This window comes from Artemia sp. Qi Xiang Cuo, chromosome 9 (assembly GCF_049724085.1).
Source record: "Artemia sp. Qi Xiang Cuo chromosome 9, ASM4972408v1, whole genome shotgun sequence".
Lineage (NCBI taxonomy): Eukaryota > Metazoa > Arthropoda > Branchiopoda > Anostraca > Artemiidae > Artemia > Artemia sp. Qi Xiang Cuo.
In genome coordinates, this window is record NC_142802.1 from 67,828,955 (window position 1) to 67,841,033 (window position 12,079).

Consider the following 12,079-nt stretch of genomic DNA (forward strand, 5'->3'; position numbering starts at 1 on the left):
ATTTGGTCAAAGGTTTCATTAATTCGAATTAAAGAATTAAAAAATCACATCTCTCTGGCCCTTTTCAACTACCTTTGTCGCGTTTTCACAAATTGTCGTTATTGCTTTTTAGAAAAAAAAATACAATATATTACTTTAAATCGCTTAGTCTTTTTTCTGGAAAAGCGCGTAAAGAAAGGGAAGAAATCAGTTATTCTATGATTTGTTATATTCCTCTCTATAGTTCAATTTTTTTGACATCCCCCCACAGCCCTCAGGGCCCCCTGGGGCATATAAGGTTTTTTATAGAAAGGATGGTCATATAAGCTTCGGATGGGGCTCATTGGACTGGTAATCAGAAGTTCTAGTTCTGTATTTAAGAGTCAAAGAGATCGGAGGTCAGCTCCCCCCTTGTTTTGGTTTTAGACCAGGGCACTTTGTATAGAAGGAGTTGTCGGAGAAACTCGGAAGGGGGTTCATTCGATCGGAAATTGCAACTTTTAGTGTCCTTTTTAATAGTCGAAAGGAATTGGAGTGCATCCAGCCCCTCACCCCTCTCCCTACACCAGGGCTGCGACAGGTTCAAGTGGTCAAAAATAGGGACTTAGGGACCTCTTTTTAGTCGAAAAAGGGACCTCTATAGGGACCGTTCTGAACGCATAATGGACCCAGAAACTCAGTTTTTAGTAAGCTTTTGAAGGAAAAAGCACTGACACAACAGCAAATGACACTTGACTAAGAAAAAAAATTTGAATGGTCATTTGCAAACATCTCTCCATGATCAGAGGCCAAGTAATAATTAAGAAACCGACCACCTGAGAATCCTCATGTCATGGGAGGAGCTTTTTCCTTCTTTTTTCTGAACGCTTTACTTCCGAATACAAAAAATCAGATACAAAAATATGATGAAAGAGATAAGGGTACGGTAACTAGAATACACTAACTGCTGCTCTCTAACTGCGACTCTAACTGCTGCTGATTCTTTGAGTAACATCTACCATAGCCTGTGCTAACTGTATCTCGACCATGTCCTTCTTTTCAGTGCCTTTTTCTAGTCGGGTATGAGCTTCCTTCAGTAACTTGTCTGCAGCCTATTCCTTGGAATCAAACGCTTCTTTTTCTTTCTTCGTGATGTTTTTCAAGAGTCTTTATTGTCTGTCTTATCAGAGGTTTTAGCGAGCAGCTCTTCTCTCAGCCGTTTTCTTGCCTCCAAATCCTGCCGCTCTTTCTCAGTTTTTTTCTTTCAAGGCTTTTTCCTGCTGTAGGTACATATCATAGCTCTTTCTAGCAGATTTGGCCAGGTTTATCAAGTCTTCAGAGACAGCAACATTTGCGCACGTCTTCCAAATCTGCCCAACATATGTATCACAAACAGTTTTACATTCAAAGTTCGTTCATTCATCGAAGCTTTCTTCAATGAGACCTCGCCCAGAAAGGGAGAAATCCCGCTCAATCCTGGCAGACCCGTGACAAATGGTCAAAGCATTGTTTACGACTTCAGACAAGTTTGGATATTTCCCTCCCTGGACCACGTTGTTCCACTTGTCGTCGATCCTTCCTGGCTCCGATGAAAGTCCGAATAACTGGAAAAGTTTAAACTCACCAACTAACATGTCTAACAACAACTGTGAGCAGAAATTGGTTTTGAAACTTCATCGGGATGCGGAAACGTTAACGCTTTCGACAACGGCTTTTTGCCGACTTCATTAAGGGTCATGTTCCGGAAATAGGGTCCAAGAGGTTCGGTTAAAAAATAAGCGAACTTAGTTCACCCGAAGGAAAAGTTTTGACCACTGTATCTTGGAACATTTTTCCATATACATCTGCTATTCCGTCTGCGGATTTCCCAGAATAGTCAGACACAATCATCTTCAGAGCCCATGTAATTTCTGTAATTGTTGTTTAATCCCGCACAAGGTAAGCACCTAGGTGCCTGGGCAGTTTTGCTGGTTTGCTGCTCTCTATGGAAGATGTTACCGAGAGATGAACCTGATTCTACGTTAGTTTTATGGTAACATTCTACTCTTCTGGCGTTTGGCAGTAAAACGTAGGAGCCCTTATGACAGACAAGCGATGTATTGCAGATAGAACAGTAGAAAGAAAACAGATATCCCGGAACGGCTCTGCACCACTCTTTCATTTATTGTCCCGTTGCAGCTTTCTCTTCCAACCAATTCTCCCAGAATTTCCACGTTCCCATTCTAATTCAACTCTGAAATACTAATTCTGAAACTTCAAACACTAAACTTTAGAAAAAGAAAAGAAGTAAGTAGAAAAATATATGGGCTATTACCAGAAATGTATTCAAATAAAAAGGGCGCTAAGAAGCAGTCTAATAGTTCAAGAAATGTATGTAAGCTCAAATTCGCGCAAGAAACCTGGTTTTAACCCCACCTCCTTCGTATTTTGTACTTAGAGCAATTCTCTGTTTTTTTCCCCTCTGTGTGCAACAAAGTGACACACAGAAAAGAGTTTCCTACGTAACTAACAGAGCCAACCAAACCTTGCCGCCTCCTTGCCTATTGACTTCAAGGGCAAAGGGGCTTACTCTTTTTCGTTACTAGTCTGTCCGTTCTGTCCACACAGTAGCGCTGTAGCCTATGTAACAACAAGTTTTGTCTTTCTTAGACAAGAAAAAGAGGCCCAAGAACCTCAATCCAAACAAAAATACTGAAAACCGTATACTTACAGGTGTTGGTAGCCTTCAGACTACGAAGCTTTAAATCAAAGCAAGAAAAGGGACTTTAGGGACCTTTATCAATTTGAGGGACCAATAAGGACCTTCACTCGATTTTCGAGACTTTTAGGGACTTGTGGCGGCCCTGCTACACCCATCCTTTCCCCAAATACATCCAATCGATTTTGATATAGCCATTTTGTTTTGCGTGGTTGAAAGGTCCAGCAATTCTGTCTTTGAAGATGACCCCTCCCCACGGCAAGGCTGTGGGGGTTTAACCCCAAGGTGTGCCCCTGGGGCATATCAGGTTTTTATGGAAAGGGTGGTCGTATAAACATTGAAGGGGACTGATTGGATGGAAAATCAGAAGTTCTATGGCCCTTTTTAAGAGTAGGGTGATCAGAAGCCAACTAGCCCACCCCTTCGGCCTATTTTCCTCAAATGCATCCTTTTAGTAAATTTTAAGGTAGCCATTTGTTCAAAAACAGTTCTAAGATCCATAACAAGGTATCTGAGGTTGACACAACCCACCAGAGTCGGGGGGCAAGAGTTTTAAGTTATGCCCCAGGATATATAAGCTTTTTATGGAAGGGGTGGTTGAGTGAACTTAAGTGGAGCCTTATTTGAATGCATAATTAAAGATCTAGTTCCCTTTTAAGAGTCAAAAAGTGATGGAGGGCAACTAGCCCTTGATCAGTTTTGATGGAGACCCCCTCTGTGACACCCTCTTTTCCCAAATACATCCGATCAAAATTGTGAGATAGCCATTTTGTTCACAATACTCCAAAGAGCATATAACAATGCCTTCAGAGTGTACAAAACACTCCAGAGTCCAGGGGCAAGGGTTGTAAATTATGCCTCGGGCATATAAGGTTTTAATGGAACAGATGGTCGTAAAAACTTCCGATTGGACGGGGCTCATTTTTTTAGGAAGTCGGAAGATCTGGTGTCCTTTTTCAGAGTCAAAAGTGAATGAAGGGCAACCAGTACCACCCTCCCCCAACAAGCCTATCAGTCCCCAGAACACATCCGATCAAAATTTTAAGAAGTAGTTTTGTTGAAAGTAGAAAGCAGCACTGTCGAAAGATCTAGTAATTATTTCTTTGGGGATGTCAACTTTCCCAAAGCCCTCGGGTTAAGGGCTGTAAGTTAAGACAATTCTTTCATTGTTTACGTATAGTATATGTTATTGAGAAAGGTATGCATGTTTGACCTTTATTTTCCAAAAATACGAAGGGAATTCAGGTGAGCCTTTCAGAGAATGTTGAGTGGAGTGTTGAACTATATCAAGACGCGTTATGTGTATACGGATTGTCAAAAGGGCGTAACTCAGGAATGACTGAGTATATTAATTTGAAACTTTCAAAGACTACAGATGATCAAAAAGGCTGTCAAGAGGGCGTAACTCGGGAATAACCGAGGGTATTAAGTTGGAATTTTGCATACTACAACTACTACTACTACTACTACCACACTACTACATTTACGATATTGAGGGGAAATTTGAACTAAATCAAAAGACGCTATGTGCATGCACATTGTCAAAAGAGCGTATCTAAAGAATTGATTCGGTTATCAAGTTAGAGCTTTCAGAGAATACTAAAAGGCGAAAATAATCTGACCAAAGAGGAATATGTGCAGAACTAATTCTATTGCAACTACTTGTAAAGGTAATATGTTAATGCTGCTGTTGCTACTAGTATTTATAGTTATATTTTATAGCTAATATAGATACCTAATTAGTTATCTTTTTAGTTTATAGATGGATATTTTAGTTCTGCAGTACCTAAAATTTTGTATTGTTTTAGTTCTACATTCATCTGGGTTGGCTGACTTTTTCACTTAAAACCGTTGGTTTATACTTGCCTGGAAAGACGACCTGTTTTATTATCTTAAATTATTTTGTTTAATTTTTTACATTATTAAATTCTTTAATTAAGTTATTATCAATAAATTGTTAATCATATAATTATATGTATAAATATAATTCATTATTTTATTTTATTAATATTTAAGTTTGATAATTATTTAATTTAATATTACATCGATCAACAATAATAATAATCAATTAGTATCAATAGACAGGTTATTTATTATTTAAATTATTGTTTGTTACTTTATTTTAAGGTCTAGGAGGATAGAGTTGTTTTATAGATGGATATTTTAGTTCTTCGGAGCCAATTATTTTTATTTTCTTAGTTCAGGATTCTTCAAAGTTGAAAGATTTTTCACCTAGCACCGTACATTTAATCACCTGGAAAGACAACCTGTTTGATTACCTTTAAGTGTAGGAGAATATAGAGCCTTACCTTGGTATTACCATTACACTCCGTCTTGTCTGGCTTAGGATCTGATGGTGGGCAGGCTGCACTTCTGCCGTCGCAGTACTGAGACTGACTGCACTCCGTTTCAAAACGACATTTTTGTGCAGTTCTAGGTTGAAAGCGGCATGACTTATCACAGCATGGGCCTTCGCTTGGACTGTTAATAAAAGATAGCGCTTAAAGCACTAGGTAATATTGAAAGGCAAATACACCAATAAACCCCATGTTTTGTCGTAGTTGAATATATGCATAATATTTTTACTTTTTTTTTTGGTATAGAAAAAATAGCTGAAAAGAAAACCTTAATCTTATTTGTAAGCATGATAAGCATTTTGGCGACTTCAAACCAATCTTCTCTCACTTTAGTTGTTGTTAAAGGTATTTACTATTTTAAATCTATATTTTTACATTTAAATTAAATAATATTTATAAATTAATTAAATTTGCTTATAAAATCATATAAATTAAATTCATATTTATATTATATCTATATTTTAAGTTCATTCTGTTAAATTTATTTACAATCCTTTGCTAGAGATGCTCTAGTACTTAATTATTAAATTATATTAACTATTTTATGCAAATCCTTGAAAACCCTTATTCTGTGAGAAGTATTAGAAAATAATGGGCAAAATAAAAAGAAAATCGTGAGATTTCGGGGGGCCTGGGCTCCGGGCCCCGGAGTATATTTATATAATAAAAATACAATTATTTGTATTTTGTATTTTTGTTTGTAGTATGCAAGTTATGAGAGTTAACTTCTATTTTTTATTTTCAACCTCTATTTTTTCCTATATCCTGACTATGTGCTAAAAAACGATTTGTCTTTTTGTCGATTTGAGAAAAAAAATAGTAAAAAACTATTTTAAAGCCTATTAACTATTTTATTTTCAGTGAAAGCTTGTTTCTCATTGTTTTATAAGCCACGCCCCGTGTGCCTCTTGTTCCCAACCAATGCACAAAACCCCATTAGATCCAAAAATAAGTCAATGGTATACGCACATTCCTAGATTTCTATACAAGAATAATAAATGTAAAAATTGCCCTGGAAAACATTAGAAACTCATTAAGAAGAATTAGCTCTCAGTTCCTCATTTAGGACACTTTTTTGAAATAAGTCCTATTTTCAACTCAATTAAATATACTAGCCTGACAATAAAAAAACTCATCTGACAAAGACATTTTACAAGAGACAGAGAGAGAGTGGACAGGGACAATCCAAGAACAAGAGACAATCCAGGGAAGAGAGAACAAGAGAGCTAAGAAGAGGAAGATTGAATAAGGTAATGAAAAAAGAGAGTGGAGGGGGTTGAATGCGGAAGAAAACGGAAAGAAGAGGATCAGATTTTTACAGGTGTGAACATACGAATAATGTCATAATCTTCTAAATATAAGTTAATTGATTTTGGACTGTTCTGAGCTTAAAAAAAAAAAAAAAAAAAAAAAAAAAAAAAAAAAAAAAAAAAAAAAAACTGTGATATATTTAAGGGCCTTGGAAAATTTCTTCACAAATGCTAAATCTGCATTTGTGTCACAAGTAAACTTTTTTCAATTCAAATCTATTTCTAAAGTTAACACAGATCCATTTACGTTCTGGCAAAACAGAAATCCTATGACCACGGATGGAGACCGCTGATTCCTTTCAAACTTTTTGAAATAAATTCTGCTGCGCACATAAGATGAAGAAAATAAAATCAGCTAAATTTCTCAGAACATGCAAGACTAAAATTCTAAAATTCATTTTAACTTCCTTCCCTGTGTAAGTTGTACCAAAGATATGATTCAATTGCACTTTTAGAACAACTGAGATGATTAGGACACGTTCAGCAGATGAGGGATGACAGATTGGCAAAAATCTGCCTTGTCATCCAACCATCAAGGACTAAATAAAAAACAGGTTGTGCCCGAATGGGGTGGGAGGAGTTTACAAGGAAAGATTTAAGGGAAATGAATAGGTTGGGATGGAGGAGGAGCGTGCCTCCTACACCTCCTTTTAGATTTGTATGGAGCTGTTAGGATCTAGCATTGCGACTTTTATTGGCCAAGCCGTTAATGAAATATTACACATACTCTATTTCGATGACCTAGATACACATAGTGTCTTTCAATTTACGTCTGATTCGTCCTTCAAGATAAAAATTTGAGGTCTATTTAACCTCTCCAATATCTCCTGAAAGTTTCAACTCGTTCCTCCAATATTACAGGCAATTTGAAAAGTCGGGTGGAAATAGCATCTTTTGATCTACATAGGTACGCGTGTCGTTTCCAGAGTACACCCTCCGGTAAGTCTGAGAATCTTGGCCTAGCAAACGTTCCCTAAGAGCTTCTAGCTGATCGAAAAACTAAAGCCAAACATGGTCACCTTTTCAACTAAAACCTATCTGTGAACAAAGTGCAATTTATATAATTTCTGGTCGTTGTCCCTTGGGTATAACATTGATGTCGGCTGCAGAAGCAAACTTACTATACCTTCCAACATTACTGAACAAAACCGCTGTCTGGAAATTTTGATCCAATGTCATGAGGTTATGGGGAGGGGGGGGGGTCAGGCCACGGAAACGGGCATAGGAAGGCTGCTGGACGACCCAATCACGTTGGATCTTAAAAAGGGACTTGGACTGCCAGTTTCCAATCGAATGGACTGTTTGACTTTTGTGTTGTTAATGGTTGACAAATCAACGTAAGCGAAAACTACAACAAAGTAAACTAAATCCACACCAAAAGGAGGGGGGCTACCCTTCCTCCCGGATCTAACACTACTTTAGCAATCCTGATCTAAATATTTTAAGATCAGAAAACTTAAAGCTGAGTATACAAAACATTGTTCTAGTTCTACTTTTCTGTACAATGCCCTTCAAGCTTACCTGCACTGTGCCTTTGGTCGGCGAGTACAACCCCTAGCACCAGAGTTGACCTTTAAGTCTGCCTCACTAACAATCCTTGGATAGCAGCACCGATCTTCTAAGCACTCTTTGTCATCAAAACCACAATCACACTCTTCGCCTGGCTCAACAATTTTGTTTCCACAAAACGCACCATCCGATTCTAAAACAAGGATTTGATGATGGGTACCAAATTAAATAGAATCATGAAATAAAATATAAATAAACTAAACAAATTCAATCAAGAACAAAATAAAAAGATCTAGAATCTTTTCTCAGTAATAGGCATATATTTAGACGCAAGGGTTATCCAAATAGCAGTGCTTCCCCTCCACTTAGGCTAAAACAAAATAGAAACGGGCAAGAAAAAGAGTAGGCTGAAGGAAATATAAATTCAGTAGAATTAAGCTGATTTTTTCTGGCTGATAGAAATAGCACCTATCTACGACTTGGTTGGTCCAGATAAAGAAAATCAGCCTCTTCTTTTTGGAAAATCAACCTCTTCTTTTTGGAAACGTTTGCTTGTATTTCTGGAGGTACTTTGGTATGAAACGATACTATTCTCTGAGGCTAGGACTCCATTTTATGAGCATCACCTCCAATACACCTCCCACGCTTTTTCTGCAATATTTCGTCTTTTGTATATTTTCGGCTTGGAAATCTGACGCAATACGAATAGTAAAAGCTATAGCAGTAAGCAAAACCGAGACTATCTCCATACTGCTGTATTTTTTTTACTGAATTAGGTTTCCGAGTAGAAACCTTTAGCAAAGACAGCACAGAGGGTTGTTTTTCGGGATAGCTGAATAAAAAAAACTACATAGTTGTCTACTAATACTTGTTTTTCGTTCAATGATGACACCTCTGAGGATTATACAGCTTTTCTTCAAAATACCTTTTGTAACAATCCCTGCTCTAAAATAAAAAAAAAGGTGCAGAACAACAAATTGTCGAGAGATTCCCCAATCTGCGTTCAAAGGACCCCTCCTAGGACAAATTTCGGCATATATATTTATCTGAAAGCTGTATCTAAAGCTGTTTCTTCTATTAACATAGATATCTTGATATTTTGCAACCTTAGCCTTTAGGGTATAAATATTGTACTGGTATGTTAATAAATTGAGAGGGAATAGTCGATCCGGACCTGTCCCAGTTAAAGATAGAAACGAGGCCACAATTAGTGATACAGAAAAAGTTAAAGAGAGATCGGAAAAACATTTTGAAAATGTGCTAAAACAAGATAGAGTTACAGGAAAAGATATTGAGGAACATGAAAAAGTTTGTGATACCTTAGATGTGAAGGAAGATTTGTTTTGTGAGGAAGATCGACAGTTCTAAAGGATTAAAGAACAATAAGGCCCAAGGTGCTGATACTGTGGTAAATGAGTTTCTTGAATGTGGTGGCTCTGAGGTTAGAAATAAGTTACCGGAGATTATAAATATGATTTTTGGAAAATGAGAAGTACTAAGCAATTTTAGGATAACACTAATTAAACCACAGGGTAAGAAAAGTGATAAGAGTGAGTGTGGTAGTTACCGAGGCCTGGTCTCTGTAGGTAGAAAAAGACTTGTTAATGTGATATTTTGAGACTAAGAAGTGATGTCGAAAAAGTTACCAGAGACGGACAGGGTAGTTTTAGAAAAGTTAAAGAATGTGTAGAGAAGACTTTCTCTCCTAGGTAAGTGATGGAGAAGTTCTTAAGTTATAAAAAACCTTTGGTCCTCAGTTTTATTAATTATGAGCAAGCGTTCGATTCTGTTGATAGAAAAGCTATAACGAAGGTCTTATCCTTGTATAATATACCAGATAAAAACATTAAAGTGATTAGTGCTGTGTACGAGAATAATACTAGGAAATGAGATTAGCAGCTGGATACGTATTAAATCAGGAGTTAAGCAGAGTTGTGTTCTATCCCGTTTTTGTATAGATTATTTTGATGGAATTGTCTTAAGGAGCATAGGAAAGACAATGGGAGAATACGAAATCAAATGAGGAGGAAAAAAACTTTCCTGGAATTAGATTATGCTGATGATTTAAGCATCCTAGATGAAAGTGTGAACGAAATGAATAAAATTTAAAAGGTTTTACGAGTTCAGTGTGCTAGAATAGGTTTAAAAATTAATGCTAAGAAGACTAAGTCGTTAACGCTTGTAATATAAAAACTTTTAGCTTAGCGTGAGACAAGACAAAGAGAAGGAACAGAATAGATGGGAAATATATAATTTGGGGGTAAAATATTTGCACATTAGGAGGTGGGGGTAAAGTATTTGAACAGTGACCCGTTACACTTTACCCCCCCCCCCCCTAATGTGCAAATATATAGCCCAAATTTGTTTCTAAAGTATTATCTTTTCATCATATTCTGTGATATTTCATTAGGAATAGTCAGAAAAACATATTCTATTTAGATGAAGAATTTAACAAAGGCGCTATAACAGATAAGTGCAGAATCGTCTAGTAAAAAATTTGCAATTTCTAAATTATAATCTATTATATTACATTTTGTATATTATAATTTCTATAAATTAAGATTTATATATATTATATAACCCGAAGTAATATAAACCAAGAACAATAAAATCAAGACAAGCTAAGCTTAATATGACATAAAAAGCAGAAACAAGATTCTCTACTAGTTGATATAACTTGTCGAAAATAGGTCATAATAGTTCTATTTTCAGTGAAGGGGATTGTTTTTCTTTTTAGATGTTTCAAAAGCGAACGTGTCCAATTGAAAAATTCCGAAGATACAAAGAAAAAAATTGTCTGTATAATTTTTTATCAGAAGAAAATAAAATTGCTTTATAAAATAAGTTGGCGTTATTAATAAGATAAATTCATTTTCAAAAGGCTATCACAAGCGCTAACAGAGCCAAATTCACTAAAAATGTCCAGTAAAAGAAACCAGAACAAAGAAACAACCAAATAAAACAAAATAAAACTAAAAAATATCAATCAAGCATAGAAAATGGTCAATAAAAATTTAACACAAATTAATAAAGTATAAAAAAGAAAGAAAGAAATCCATGTCCAAGAACTAAAACAAACTGAATGTGATTAATGGAAAAAACACAGAGGGGGACAGCCCCCCTCCCTTCCCTCGCAGTAGAACTTTGAGCAGATACACTGACATTACCTGAGAAGCAGTTTTTCTTCTTCCCCTCATGAACAGCGTCCAGAACTTGACTTATGTTTCCAACGCTGCATGTACTAAATTTAGAATTATTTGGCTTATCGCCACTAGTTGCAGATGCGAACATAATGTAGTTCCCACCTTGACCACCAGGCCGACAACTAACAGGATAGTCATGCTATAAGAGAAAGAAAATAATGCAAACAAGACCTTCAAAAACAATTAGGCTTCAGTTGAAAGGGGAGCATTAAAAATAAATTAATAATAACTGAATTATAAAATGAATCATCTAAATTAAAAAAAAATATTTAATTGAATCACAAGATTCTTTATTTATCATAAAAATTACATAAATCATATCAATCTAACATAATGTAGTTACCGCCTTGGCCACTTACCCAACATTTAACACGGTAGTCTTACTATAAGAGAGAAAAAATAATGAAGACCAGGCATAGATACACTAATCCAAAACAACTTGTCATCAGTAGATTTTTCAATTGAAATGATTCCTTTACACATTGCAGAAATACATGCAGAAAACCGTCCGTATCTTTAGAAACGATGGCTTAGAAAACGCTACGTTTTAAGGCAAAGATTTCAAATAAATGAATCAGCGTGGATGAAGATAAGTTGTAAAAGAAGATTATTGGCTAATTTGACTCTCGCTTTAGTCCTTATACTGCAAAGAAGGCACAGAAGACAAAAATAGAAAGAAATTCAGTCTGAAACAACAAAGATTTTGATGTTCTATAGTCATTTTTTTATTAATTTAAAAATCTTGCCAAGAATCCGTCCTGATTTGACGAAATCTTTGCGGAAAGCTAGAGTTTTTCAAGCACGAAGACGGATGGAATCTCCACACGGATTTCTAAGTCCGGACGGATTCCCGCAATGTGTAAACGAGCCATGAGTGCATTCGAAAATAACACTAATTGTATCTTAGAAATAAATTATCTAAACAATGGAAATTAATTGATTCAATAATAAAAATCATTATTAATTAACAATTCCAAAAGCATGACTCATAAAAAGTACCTTTTTGGCTTCAAAATAAAGATTACCTTCGTTTTTATGAATTTT

At 36.0% G+C, this 12,079-nt stretch overlaps 1 protein-coding gene across 1 annotated transcript in view; it reads right to left on the reverse strand.

Annotated features, from left to right (window-relative positions):
- The window catches only part of kuz (zinc-dependent metalloprotease kuz), a 90,659-nt gene that overhangs the window by 22,387 nt on the left and 56,193 nt on the right, over positions 1–12,079 (reverse strand). Inside the window, 3 exon segments of the mRNA XM_089094844.1 lie at positions 4,966–5,137; positions 7,845–8,025; positions 11,000–11,174. Coding sequence (XP_088950970.1) covers positions 4,966–5,137; positions 7,845–8,025; positions 11,000–11,174 — 528 coding nt within the window.